A 15143-nucleotide genomic window follows, 5' to 3' on the forward strand; every position below is an offset into this window, starting at 1 on the left:
GAGGGGAATGCCAACAAAGGACCAGCACTATCAGAGGAGTCATGATAGCGACATATTCACTAATTATCAAGTCTTAGCTGGCGGTGCAGGAGATAAGTAGATGTGAGTGATATCAATGGCAGCAGAGCAATACACTCCAGCTCCTAAGGGCTTGGCTCCACATATAATCACTCAGTTATTACAAGTCTTCCATTCTGCTTCATCTTAACAGGTGACACCCTCTCTGGTTTCCTTCTAATTTGCTCATGTAATGGCGCCTGGACACTGGAGTGAGGACACAGTAATGAGGTTCATGTATTTCATAGAACAATCAATAATATTTTCTGATGTTAGACACTAGAACAGTTGAAGTGCTGCCAAGGCAAAATAAATAATAATTTGATCCCATTTTCGCTTTTGAATGGATTTAGATTACTTTGTCTGGCGACGATTTATGTAAAATGAAAGCCTCAATACAAAGCAGACAAATGATGGTGGTCAGTGTTTGCATTATCTTGGAGCTATTCACTGAAGATTGGTGTTTTCATTATGTTGGCGAGTCTATAAAGCCAGAGAATAACTCACATTTAATCATTTCAATTCATCCACACTACCACCCGCTGGAGACATCAACCCATGAGCCAGCTCAAGCAATAGCTGGTATATGTGATTAAAAAGCCCGGGATTCAGTCACAGTGTGCCTCTAAATCACACACAGAAAAACTTTCTGTTGTATTATCGTCTAACTAACGAGAGCCAGGACGCTGTTACCACGGCGAAGCATGGCAATGGCCAGTATATGGACCAAGAGCTGGGTGTAGCTCGCTTGTCGGGCCTAGGAGGACAACAACATGGGGCCCAGACTGGTCCAGAAACAGAATTGAAGCAGAGAGCAGAGAGTGACTGTGTGGATCAAAGACTACCTTTGTTCCTATCCTCCTTTTGGAAAGCAGCACAACTCTCAGCTTTCCCTTTTCCTTCGGGTTTTCTGTTACATTTTGTTTCTATTGGAACAAAAAAATAAAAGGAACATACACAGGAGTCAAGCAAGAAGTAAGTGAAAACAGAAAAGAGAATATGTGACTAATGGTAATCAAGAGCATGAGAGCGGCAGAGGAAGAGACGGCGCAGGCGAGGAGGGCAGATTGTCTTGCTAATGTTCTCTGCTCTTGTAACAGGTGAGGAGTGAGATAAGGTATTGCTGCTCATATCATTATCCCCGCCTAGCATACAGCTATTTGTAAACTGCACCTGACCCGACTTGTTAAAGCAAATTCCTCTGATTTAGATTCCTGCTGTATTTCATCTCCCCCAAACGTATTCATGATAACAATTGTCGTTGTACGACATCTATAGTAGCTCCAGACCCCGGACAGCTCCGTGCAGCTCTTCCACCGTGCTGTTTTTTCACAACAATCCTATATATGGTCACGGGCTCCTGCAGATCTTCATAATAAACACATACAAATATGGATGGAGCACTTCGTCTGTCTGTCCTGTTTATAGCCTCCTCTAGCTTTCTCTGGGATGAAGCTCACTTTGTGCATTCCAGAGACCTTGTGTTATGGTTTCAGGGGGTTGCATTTTAGGCTGGCTCAAAATACATCCAGACTCTCTGTCTTACACTTGACTGCATGGGCATCCCATCATGGGGCCTCTCTTTCTCAGCCTGTGCCTGTTGCCTGGATTGGGTAAATGCCTGACTTTGAGCTTTATCTTGCCAGGGCTTTGTTTATGTCTTGCAGTTGTTGTTGCTGATTGTTTTTCCCTTTCGGGTTCATAGGAAGGCCAGTCAACAAGGTGCCATTTCACCGTTGAGGCTTAACAAGAGTCTGCACGTGGACAGTAAAAATAGACCGTGGGAGATGCTCTCAGCCAAATGGCGGTGTGTTGTTTCTTGATTCTAAGGACAAACTTAACTTCTTAATCTTAAGCAACAGACCACCGACTTTTACAAGAGTCTGGGGATTTCTCTCTCTCTCTCTCCCCATGTCTCTCCTTTGCGTCTGCACCCCCTGCCGCTGTGGAAACCAGATCCTATAATGGGACAAGCCCACCCAACTGCTGCTGACCAGCTGGAATGACAGTCTGGGAAGCAAAGCAAAACTGGGCTCACACTGCATCGCCTTCCACCCAAACATTAAACCCTCCCCTGTCTCCGCAAGTCCAGCCGTGGGCCACAAAATGGAGATTACTGTTCAGCTTGTGACAAGCCTTTGAGAAACTCAGGCATGGTGCACACTTTTTTTTCCTTTTTTTTACTGAGACCTAATTTCATGCAGCACAATTACAAGGTTGTCATTTTCTGATAATGACAGGAGTGACATTTTGCTTATTACTACACCAAGGTGCCTTTATTGTGCGCCTTTTCCGTCAAGGGTTAAAAAAAAAGCCCAATCCAATTTTTCAAATGAAGCCTTAATTGTCTTGATCACTTAACACACAAAAACACTTATCCTCTAAAGGGTTTTTGCTGACTGAGGACGAAGTCATAACATAAAATCGTTTGTTACCATTCACAGTCCCAATATAAATGTAGATTTGAACTCTCTGCTGTGAAGACGGCAAGAGGAAAGTCGTACAGTATCTTCATTTTCCATTGATGCTTTAATTAAAACCCCTCAAATTAAACTTGAAGTGGTGCTAGAGATGAGATGGTTGAGGGGAGGCGGGGCAGGGCAGGGGGCAAGAGAATATATTTACCCCAAATTCCCAGCATTCCTTAAGGCAGACAGCAAACGCAGGCTCTGGCCTCGGCACACAGGACTTAATACGCTCAGCCACATGCAGGCTCAACTAGAGGCAACAAACACAAGAGATACAAGGAGCAACATATTCACACTTTACCAGAACACATGTCCCTTTCACACACACACGCACACAACTAATGTCACCATGTCATTAACAGGCATGACGGACACATGCATGTGTGCAGGTGACCCCTGTCCTCCTCTGATCTGACCTTCAGCTGCCTTTTTACACCACCATCACCTGTCCCCACCGTCTAGCAGCCACATGTGTTTGAGTGACCCACTAAGGGACAAATCTTTTTCTCCCCGAGCTGAACGCAGACCCTGATCTAATTCTCCAAGAGACAGAGGCGACTCTTTTCAACACATTACTTACTACAAGAGCTTGGTCTCCTCTTGCAGCTCTTACAGCTATTCCTGGCCTTTCAGGGATAACACGCAGGAGATACTTGGAGTCAAATTAAATGAGACATCCACGAGACTAAGTGGCAAAAAAGGAGAAAAACAACGGATGATCTTGCTGCCTCTTTGGCAGTACAGAAGTTTGCAATATGACATATCTTTGGTTTGAGGGTAAAGAAACTAAAGAAGGGCAGTTATTGTAGATTCCAAAAATAGACGCCTATCTTGGTTATTCTATACTGCCATTTTATATGTAGATCAGTCTCCATATATTCAGCCCATATTATATTTCATTGCTGGCCTGCTATTTGACCTTCGAAGAGGCAGCACAAAAGGAGTACTGACCCTACATTCCCACTCACTGAGAAGAACAGGTTATAATTAACTGTAGTGTTAAAGGCACGGTGCCTCTGAGACTGTAAAACAGGGTATGAATACTGAGCAAACTACTTTATCCCAGAGGGCTCAGACCCAATCTATCCAATCCATACTTATTCATTTATTCAGCCAACTCATGGCCTCTGACTCCGTGAGAGATGTCTAATGGGTCAAATGTGGGTTTTCCATCTTCTTCATTCCCAATTAGCCATAACATGTGGTGAAGTTCAGGAAAACATTTTTTTTTTGGCTTTTCCTTTTGTTTTCCCTTTGTGTTTCTGTTCACAAGACAAGATTTACCTGACACAGAAACAAAGACTAAGACGACTCACGCTGAATCAAGCTGGGTTTATTTTTGTATCCCTACCTGTGACTAAAGTATTGCTCACTGTAAGTACAGGCTGAGACATTGACATCAAACATGCCCTCCACAATGTGTGTCACCAGTGATACAGAGCAGCGGAGCCCCCGCCATCTGTTAAGCATCTGTCTGAGCAGTGATTCATGCATTCACACCGTTTCACACATACTTTCTGTTTTAGATGTCAGCAGCAAAGACGTGATATGGGTTAACAATTACTTTTCTGTCTACTTTATTCTCTCTGTTAATGCAGAAAAGAGTGTCCTGGGTAATCATCTTAGAAAATAAAACTCTTCTCAAAGACATTAGTGAAGCTCCTATAGGGGCTGAGAACTACAATTAACTATTCTTTGCATGTCTGTGAATATGTCACATGAATGAATATGGTTTTGGCTGTGCTTGCAGCCTGGTTGCACTGGTCAGTCAGAAACTATTGAATGGATTTCCAGAAAGTTAAACACAGATATTCATTCTCCTTAGAGGCTGAATCGTAATGACTGTTGATCCACAGACCTTTTCTCTTGACACAAACAGGGTCACATTTTATATTTTGAGTGAAATATCTCAAGATCTATTGGATGGATTGCTATACAATTTGTTTCAGACATCCATGGCCATCAGATGATGAGTTGATTCATTATCAAACCAATATGTAAAACTGGTGAATGGTTTGCAACAAAAATGATATAATTCATCACTATCTGCTGCCTCGAGTTAATTAGCAAATGTTAGTATGCTAACGCTCTAAACTGGGGTGGCAGTCAACGTCAGTATCTTAGCACTGTCATTGTGATCATGTTAGTGTCTGTCTCAGAGTACTTCAGAGCTACTGCTGTAGCTCGGTGTAGCATCAAAGCGAAAACAGCATGGCTGACTCCTACAGAATCATTCTGATTTCCCAGAGGACACAGTCACAGAGCTTGTTTAGTCTGACCATCAGCTGCCAAGCCTAAACTACTTCATTTGCAATGATAGAAAAACAGACTCCTCACATTCAAGAAGCTGGAAGCAGCAAATGTTTTATTTTTTTATTTTCTTATTTGGTAAATTACTGACAAATGAGCAAAGAATCGATTATCCAAATTGGTGCCATTTCATTTTCTGTCAGTCATTCCATCAACAATAGTCCCAGTAATACAAAATTCATTCTCCAAATTCATTCATTCCCCCTCAACTCTGAGGCTCCCTTGCTCAGGCTGCATTAATGCCAGACACGGCTGCAGACACACCAGACACGTTTTCTGGAACAGTTCTGTTCCCAGTGACAAAAACAACACAATATGCAGCACGCCTGCTACTATGGCAGTGAAAACAATGACTTAACAGAGGAACAGACTGAAATAACCTTTCTGTCTGTCCTTTGGTTTTGCAGACTTCCTGTTTGACAAAACTAAATCCCTGTTGATGCTGGGCTTTCCGCCCTGTTTCTCTCTCTGTTTCTGTCTCACTCATTTTCATCTGTTCTTTCTTTCTTTCTGTCTTTCTGGCTGAGCCCACGTCCACTCTTCGGGTCACCGGGTACTGGCCCAATCTACACTTTTTTTTCCCTGCATGTAGCAGGCAGCAATGTGAACAGCCACTGAGAGGAGGAGAGTGATGGAAAGAGACTGAGAAGGAGAAGGGAAGGACACAGAGGGGTGCACAGAAATCAGAATTAGGGGAAAGGTGAAACCAGAAATGCGAGTTAAAGACTGTAACCTGTAGTAACCTGGATGGAGAAGGGCAGACGGGGAGAAGTGGAGTGAAGGGTGAAGGACAAAGATAGACTGAAGTGTTGGAGGGAAAAAAAGAAAAGAAGAAAAAAGTGCCTGTGGTGCACTGGCTACGTTTCGCTGCTCTCTGACTCCAAACACCCTTGTGGAGGTGGTGGTGTTGGTGAGGGACTGAGGGAACTGTATGTTGAGCAGAAATAGCTGCCGGGCTGTATGAGCACATTACAGTGTTGCAAGAGTGGTCGGCACTTAAGGTGATCAATCAACCCAGAGGAAGAGATGTCCACTTTGTAACCATCATTGGCCGGAAATGTAAGCAATGAAGAGCACGATAGCATTCTAAAAACCATTACACAGGCTCGTGTCCGTAGTGAAAAGGCCTGGCTCCCTCCTCTCAAACATATGGGCCGGAGCTATCTCATTAGTTTTGTGCAATGCCTACATGGCAGATGAGACACTGCAGTTCATCATCATCACATCAACCTGGCAGGCCTATGAAGAGGAAGGAATACAGATAGGGTGTTGCAAGTAAAAAAAAAAAAAAAAGGATAACACAGCATGTCAGGGAATATTTACCCATCTTCCTGGAAATGTCTAGTGATCCGCCAGACCGACATCGTTAAACAATGACTGTCACGAGACACACTGTTCCGCACAGGATCCTCCCTTGGAAATATGAGCTCTTCATCCCAAAGCCTTTCCTCATATGGATGCGATTTCATTTTGCTGTACCTCTTGAAAACGAGTGGTGAGAGGGGAGTGGAAGCAGAAATTCTGGGACTGGGTGGGATCCAGCTGGCAAGAGCTCACAAAGCTGACACAAGGACAAAGCTCCTGGCTGTGCTGGTATGGCTCTCAAACAGGACAACACACTCCTGTGCCAAATGGCCCTTGGCAACATTTTGGAAGCCACAACGGAGGCCCCCTTTGTAATATATTTACATGTCTTTAAGTTTATTGCTCACGCTCATGCCCTTCACCTACACTTTAAGCTATAGCGGTAGTGCAGACAGATGTGGCTAATTGAATTTAATTTAGCCTGGATGACCTGGATACTGTATTACACGCTGTGTGCTACAGGCCTCTGAATGGAAGTCATGTTACTGAAGAAGGTGATACACTTACTAAGGGTGGCAAACTTAACTTCAATGGGCAAAGAGCTGAACATATGTCTATGTGTGAATCCTCTCTGTAGCTTCACATTGTTCATTTACTGACATTCCACACCACTGTTGGCAAACTAGACGGTGGCACAGAGGTGCAAACAGAGCCAATCAACCAGAAAACGAAACGGAGTAGCTTTCCCAGAAGGCAACACAGACAATTATTTGATATTTCAGATCAACTGCAGCTTTAGCAGAGGCTGGTGTGGGAAGTATTCAACCAGAATGGCCACAACGCCAGTGTTCACTGTGCATGTGCATGTGTCGCATTGTTACTGTTCCCTTCCACAAACACATCCTTTATTGCAGACAAAGCGGCTTAATATTGTTTCATCTATTTCAATTCTGTTTCTACTTTCTGTTTCTACCATTTTTAAAGCTTTAGCTCTTTCTTCTATTCTGCTTTTAAGAAATAAAACATCAAAACTGAAGGATTTGCAACTGGTCAAAAGAAAAATGCATGTCAAATTAATTATAAGTTTGTCGTTTCACTCTGAGAGACCTCACAGGGGAGCAGAGATGCATGTGGTAAAATCCATTGTCTTCTCATCTCTTTTCATCAAACAACTGCAAGAAGCCTGAAGTAATATTTAATGTAATAGACATTAAATGTCTCTAATCAATAATAACTGCTCAAAGCACATTCTGCACTTTTGACATCTGATCTTCCTCTAAAAACTAGTGAAGAGTTCTTGGTCCTTCTCCCAACAATGACGGATAAAATTGGCCTCCATAAATTCCCTGCTGACCACAACCTTCCTGTATAGCACTGAAATATGCTGCGTAAACTGTTTTTTTTTCCTTCTTCTTTTTTTTTACATCCCATACACCTCCCCTTTGAAACAGCAGCAACTTCATGGATATGAAGCCCTCTTGCTTGTCCCCTACACACTGTCCCAGCATACTCCAAGCACAGCGTGCCGTGCATCACCTTGTTTGTCTTGTTATTTAGCCCTCAGTTTCAAGGACACAGCAGTTCAACACCTGACTCAATAACCCTCCTGGTCTTGGGTAGCTGTATCTCTCTTGACATTTTTAACAAGCCCCAAAATGATTTCAATCCGGCTGACATTCTCTGCAGGTCAATGCAATACTTTTGAAAGATTTCCGGTATGTTGGAAACGTGCTTCATCACTGCCTCTCCTAATGCCCTTCAAATTCTGCGGATCAATATTCAGGACCTCAGTTTTTTGTTTTTTTTGGATCACAACCATCCGTTTTGCTTGACTGTCTTCAAAGGGCAACGGGGTAGTTGTTGACATAAACCGGCTCCACATTTGCAATTCATGTTACTAAATGGACACAACTTCAATGTTTTTCAGCCTTAACACTGTGTTGAATCTGATTCCTGAAACACAACTTCCTGTCCTCCGATTTTCCAGCTTTTATTCTACAACAAAGGCATCTCTGAAATTCGGCTGCTCTTTTGTTGTGGAAAAAGATAAGTCTTTTGTTGTCTTTGAAAACGCACTGCCAGGGTTGATATCAGGTGTGGGTAAAATTAGATCACACTACTCTACTTTTGGGATCTCTGCATTGTTTTCCATCCAGTTTTTTTTTTAATCATTTTGTGTTTTCATCTTAAAGCTATAGCTAGGCTTCACAGCTGGCCAAAGCCCATTAATCCCTTAAAGTCAGTCACAGAGTGTCTGAATTAGACTGTCTCAGACAAGGTTTTGAGATCTGAAACAAAATCCTAGTGCCGGAGCCGACTCGCCGCTCGCGGCCATGGCTGAAACCTGGAAGTTCAATCAGGTCAGTGAGACAGCCTGAGCCAGGAACTGAGCCCTCTCAGACATCTGCAGATTTCAAACATATTTGAAGTTCAGCACAGAATCATCAGAACCTTTGGTGTATGAGAATGAGATATAAGGCAAGTTCAGAGAACAATCAAACAACAGAATCTGGCAGAAATTGAAGGTTTACTGAGTCCAGGTTATGTAATACTTTAGAGCGACAATGAAAAATATATACAAAGAAGATCAAACAGTAAAAAATCTGAGTATAGTGAGCAATTACAATTAATCTCTGGTTTTCTTTGTAGTAATTGCAACCTGCATCTGATAATCACTCTGTTATAAACTTGGCTTGCAGCTCCTATTGACAAAGTCTAAATTGCTTCCTCCTCATACTTGAATTGCATTACAGTGACATGAGAAAGTTGAATTTAAAGTTTGTTTCGGAGAGATGAGGATTTCCTGAACTGTCCCATGAGCACATCAGGTATCTCAATTCTATAAGCAGGAGTGTCTCAGTCAGAAAAAAGTCCATTAGACAGTGAGTGGAAGAGGCCCCAGGCTCCCATCACTATCCCTAATATTTAACCGGTGATGGAGCAGACCAGCGATCCAGTGACGTGCGCTTGTCAAGACATAACTGCCTGTCAGGTGCAGCGGGGAAAGAGATGAAATAAAAGAGGATACACAAAAACACAAAATTTAAGACGGGCTATAGCGCTGAAGGGAAATCCACATATGTAATAAAGGTACAAAAAGTTCTTACATCATGACTGTAGAAAGCAAACATTAAATAGCTCTCTTCCTGCTGTGTGCAGCTCTGCTCTGGGGCACGCGAAAAGAGTCGAAGCAAGGCTTTTGCAGGAAGGGGGGTGGGGGTGCAGTAGGGTTGAGAGTGGTGGGGTGGTGGGGGTGGAAATCCCTAACAACCAAATCCAAATCCAAGAATCTTTCAATGTGTGAACCTCCCGTCTGTGCCACAGTCGCTGAGCGTCCGCACCGCTGCATAACCAAGACAAGGAACTACAGCTGAGGCGGTTGTTTAATGTAAGCAGCACAGAGATCCCAGGCCTTTGATTTATGAGCCAGAACAGTCTCACACCCTCATACACACACCCTCAACTCTCTGGAACTGTAGAGGAAAATCTGGGGCCTGTGCCACTGGCAATTAACCAGCTCCAGAACGACTCGACAGAACACGGCATTAGAGGGGGTAAACAACACCACCAACAATAATAGTCATTGTTAAAACGTATTCTTTCCGTCAGGTCCGCAGCTAATGAGATAGAATGCTGATAAAGCCTTTCAGCTCTAATCTATTTCATGGGATTGAGATAAATTGCGGGGCAATATAAAGTGGATGTTTTATTTTGTGGCAGTTCAAAAGCCCTGGCCTCTCTGGTGAGACACTCTTCATTAGTGGACAATAGGGAGCAGAGGAAACACAAAAAAGGAGGATGACACTGGCATCAGACAGTGATGCACGAAGCTCCTATGCATAGTGAATTTGTGTGCGTCGCTTTACCACCTACACCTCATTTGCTCCCAGTCCCTGTTCCTGCTAATCACTGAGATGTGATCATATCTCTCGGCACACATTTCACTTCTCCCTCTGTGGATCTTTATTTCTCAGCGAGCTGCTCAGCTAATAAGGAGTGAATGCTGAATGTTTCAATCATCAGGTAGTTTTTTTTTTTATTCCCTTCTCTCCCAACTTCCCCTGCATGCCTCGACATTTCCTCCCCAGTTGTAAATGATGGAAGAAGAATACAAGGAGCAGCCCACTAAGCTTCCCAATTGTGTCACTTCCAATTAGCCCTTCTGAGACATCTCTGCCCTTTGGCTCACCAGCATTCAAGTTTAAAGATCTGAGCGGTGCCCCCTTGTATTTTGTATCCCGCCTTCCCTCGATCTAAATATGTGTGGGTCTGGATTTGTGAGTCTACCAAAGAGAGGAAACGCAAGAAAGACAGACAAGGATTTTTTAATCCTATAACCAAAAATAGCAGCTTGCTATAATGCTCCATGTATGTGGTTGCTATGAGCTTAAAAGGAGCTCCCCTTACATAAAAGTGCACATTTCTGAATAACCAGCCACACTTCACCTTAATCATCCATATTATACATCATTAATACTGATGTTCCTAAGTAGCTAAGCCTTTTAGAACTAGGACATGCTGCGCTGTGGTGGTCCTCTGAAGATTTATCCTTCTGAAAAACCTGGCAGCTCTGTCAAAATCTGCCTGCAACCTGCTTTTCTGTCACATCACTCTTTAAAGCCAAACTGAAGTGATGGGGGGATTGTAAATAGCAGAGTGGTGAGCCACAGTATGCGAGCAAACGTTTTGAGTTAATGAGAGGGCTGGAGCTCCGCAGCTTCTTAAACTAGGGCAGAGAAACTTGGGAGCTTCAGCGGGCGCTTTTCCTTCCAGACCTCATGTCCCGGGAGAACACATGTGCAAAAACCAATAGTACATATAAACAAAGCTTGTGCCGTGCAGGGCTGTGTCCATTTACTACAATCAAACAAACAAAAAAGAAGATGTTTCCATGGCCAGAGCTGCAGCGTGGACAGAACTCTATTTTTGCAAAGAGAAAGGGCGTGGGCTCATTTTAAACTTTAAGAGGCACATTCTGGATCAAACCCAGAGCAGAAAATTGCATTGACTGACTTTGAGCATGCTTGTAGCACACATGAAGCTCATATTTCCATCATTTTCATCAGTCAAACTGAAAACAAAAGATATGAACTCATGCCAAAAGTCTGCTGCACAGAAGAAAGAGACTCACAGAGTGACATGCAGGAAGTTATTCAGGAACTCTGAGGCAACGCTCTGAAGAGATTTTCAGATGTTCCTCTATATTTTCAAAATGTGAATACATCTGTTTTTAAGCCTCAAATGAATAAAGGCCATTAACAGAATACCAGCAAAGTTGATGTCAAATCAACAACCTAGTTTGTAGATGTGTCACCTTAACAGCACGGCTTGTGCTGTTTTAAACTGTGGTCGTGAGTTACAGAGCAAAAAAAAAAAAAGAAAACTGAACCTCATCAGTGATGACCAGCGTCATACTGGCAGACTTTTTTCTCCTTTTCCATTTCCTGTGGAGCCTGGGTATCTGAAGCACTGACTGACAGTGGAAAAGTTGTCCGGAGGTAAAACTATATCAAGATAATCAAGATTTCTCTGCCTCCTTGTTTCCTCAGCAGCGTGATTTTGTTTCATCAACAACATTTTTGTCAAAGAGTACAACACAAATTTGATGAGAAATTAATTACAATCTTTGATAGCATCAGTTTTAATGCACCCAATGCATTAAAACCTCCAAAATCCAGGCAAACAGCTCTATCTTAGCTTTGAATTTTAAATGCCTTTAAATGCAAAGCAACGCCTAAGGAGGATGTGATCTGACTGTTAAAATCTTCACAGTCCCAGATCTCATCATGACTGTAATCAGAGCCTCTGTACTGTACTCCCTCAGTCAGATGAAAACTACCCACTAACCACACTGTGCAGGCTGTGTCAGGACTGGTTTGGAAACACAAACATACACAGAAGAAGAGGAGAACATAATCTTACCTCCAACAAACTGGATGCCACCGGCCACACGGCCGATAGTACGTGAGATGAGGTCAGAGATGCAGCACCCCATGAGAGCTGTGAGCGCCACCAGCAGGAGGAGGCCGCATCCCACGCCCGTCACCACCGTGCAGATCCTCCACTCCAGACTCGGGATGCCGTTGAAGGAGGCGTAGCGCCCACACTGCTCCAGCATCACCGTGGCCTGCCTCTCTTCATCCCTGACCGGATAGGAGCAGCGCCGAAATGTGCCAAAGGACACGGGCTTGTCCATCTGTGTCCCCAGCAGCCAGTAGGGCATGAAGAAGCCAACGCAAGAGGCTGCAGCACACAGCAGGGACAGCAGGGCCCAGATAACACCCGTGCATGTCAGACTAGATGCCATGGTAAACAGTCTGCAAACGGTTCACACACAGTCCCCGAACTAACAGCAGTTATATGAGCAGTCGCTGTGTTGTGGGAAGCCTTGCAGCGAGCATTTAACACAAGCAGTCTTCACCTTCTCAGTGACTCCGGGTCCCTGTCAGGAGGAACAGAAACATCTAGTCTGAGCAATGGCAGAAGAAAATCATAATGCAGGAACAAGTTGTTGGCTTTTAGAATAAGATGAAAAAAAAATCACAGTTGGAAACCAATAAACCCGTCAGCCATCATTATAAATGCAGCAACAAGACAATAACTCAACAACAAGATCTCATAGACCTGATGGTATCCAAGGAAGAGAGTGTTATTTATCGACACACCTTGAATAATAACAAGATCAGTCAGGTATAACATTGTGTGGGCTTGTGGTTTTGTTGATTAGATGGACTGTGAAGACTTCTCTTGAGGGATGGAATATGCAGATGAATAGACAAAACATAGCCTAGTGGACATGGTTCAATAAGAGGCACAGTTATTCTTCACTAATCCAATACAATTAGGATTTCATTAAATAACAGTAAACAAAAAGTCAGTCAATAAACAGCGAAAGTTTGATAAGCTGAGGGAAATGGTTATTTTCCATTACTCATTTCTTCTTATCATATAGAAATGTTAAAAAAAGAAATAACATTTTCACTTCTTGGGTTATGAAAATCCTGCATCTTTAAGGCAGCAGTGAAGATATAACAACGAGTAGGCTATATCCTCTATAGGCAGCCTATAATTGGAACAACTGCTGTTATGAAGTGCAGCTGCTGAGGATTGTGTCTGATGTTGACAGCAGTGTTGTTAACCCTTCAACAAACCAGCTACATATCATGAACTTTAACACGTTCACAGCAAAACTGCAGTCAGCACAGCCCCATGGCATGTTATTATGAGACTATGATGAAATACCCGTGAAGTAGCCCCTCTAGTAAACTGGAGATTGAGTTCAGGGAACTGCACTGCAAGTCCCCGCATAAACAATCACTACAGGACAGTTGTGTTTCGACAGGGGTGACCTCAAGGAACACGTCGTTATTATCGCAGCGCTCCCACTGTCGGAATGTGAATAACGTAATAATTACTGCGAAGACAAAAATGAGAAAGAAGGAGAAGAAATGACTTACATGTTGGAGGAGCCCCGGAATGAGGTGTAGTAGACTGAGAGGTTATTTCCATCTGCGGACCCCAGCTACAGTACGTTAGGGTCTCTAAGCAAACTTTTCTTCAGTCGAGGGAGGGAAAAAACGAAGCACAAATGCGCTCGAGCCGAGAATTAGAATCCAAAAAGTCACAGCTGAGTCCGCTTACTAATCACTTTCCTCCTCATCAATACATTTAACCGAGCCGAGGATCAATTATTCACTCCCGTGCGGTGCAGAGACATGCGGCGCTGCCTGGTTGGACTGTTTCCTCCACATTCCTGCTCTGAGAGAGAGAGAGAGAGAGAGAGAGAGAGAGAGAGAGAGAGAGAGAGAGAGAGAGAGAGAGAGAGGAGGCGGATAGGGGGGCGAGTCCATGAAACACTCTCGGGAGGTGACCATCAATCACACAAATCCCCACCCAGGGGCTGGACTCACCGCTAGGCTACTATCATTCCCTTCATGCTCCCGATGCATTCAAGGATGCCTCGGAAACTGCTAGAGTAGTTTTGGAAAATCACAGTCCTAAGGCTAGTTACCCTCGATTGAATTTCTGTGATGAAAGTAAAGGGATATTGAAAGTTAGCAAAGTATTAAGCTGGAAAGTGTCAGTGCAGTGTGATATGGTAAACATGACTATTATAAAGTATTTTGGGCTTGTAAACAGTCATAGGTAGCCTATGTTGACTAGGCCATTCATGTAATCATGAAATTATAGTTTAAGACAGGATTTAATGTGTTTTCGAGTGAGTTTACATTTTGCCATTGTATTGATACAATTATCTATTTCCACACAAATATTTGTTTTGAGGGTAACTTTGTAGGCTACTGATGTAATATGGGTATTCAAGATGTTTTTTTCCCCTCAAAATGTGTTATCTGCACTGGAAATGATCTGCTATCCTTTAGATTCCGTTGTTTTTCTTTTTTATAATAACCACAGGCAAATTAAGTTATTTGACATAAAAAATAGATAAATAAAAATAATCTGCTGATTCACCAAAAATACAGAATGTAGAAATCCATTATAAAATAAATAAAAACATAAAACAATAGATTTCCTAATGTCAGTTTCTCACCACTTTTTTTTAGCTTAATTTCTCTTCGCAAATCTTGCTTACAAAGGCATTTGTTACTATTTTTTATGACTGACTGGTGAAAAAGACTAAGTAGCCTAAAAATAATTTGGTCATTTAAAAATCACAACAAAAACAGATGCAACCATTTTAATAGTAAGTGGCAAACTGAAATGAGTAGTAGTAGCCCTAGCCTATAAACTTTCCATACCTTCTGCTGGAATTAATCAAAAGTCGAATATTTCCTGCAGTCCTTGAATGCAACATCGTGCTGCACACAGTCGCCCACTCTGTTAAATATTCTCCTGTAAGAGAGCTCATAAATTAAATGTGAACAGGCAATGACAGAGACAGATACTGGACATTGGTCTGCCTGTGCCGGAACCTGTTAAGAAAGGCGTTGACTCTGGTGATCTTTTTTTTTTTTTGACATAATTCCTTTTCTATTACTTTTT

General features: G+C 42.8%; 1 protein-coding gene across 1 annotated transcript in view; it reads right to left on the bottom strand.

The window, feature by feature from the left end:
* The window catches only part of LOC146976269 (LHFPL tetraspan subfamily member 6 protein), a 43577-nt gene extending 29668 nt beyond the window's left edge, over positions 1-13909 (bottom strand). The window contains exons 1-2 of the mRNA XM_085795932.1: positions 13598-13909; positions 12063-12582 (exon numbers count right to left, since the gene is read on the bottom strand). Coding sequence (XP_085652058.1) covers positions 12063-12447 — 385 coding nt within the window. The 5' untranslated portion in view covers positions 12448-12582; positions 13598-13909. The remainder of the gene's footprint in view (positions 1-12062; positions 12583-13597) is intronic.
* Between the last annotated feature and the right edge of the window lie 1234 nt (positions 13910-15143).

Source organism: Trachurus japonicus, chromosome 13 (genome assembly GCF_045865225.1).
Source record: "Trachurus japonicus isolate A0001 chromosome 13, Traja_1.0".
Lineage (NCBI taxonomy): Eukaryota > Metazoa > Chordata > Actinopteri > Carangiformes > Carangidae > Trachurus > Trachurus japonicus.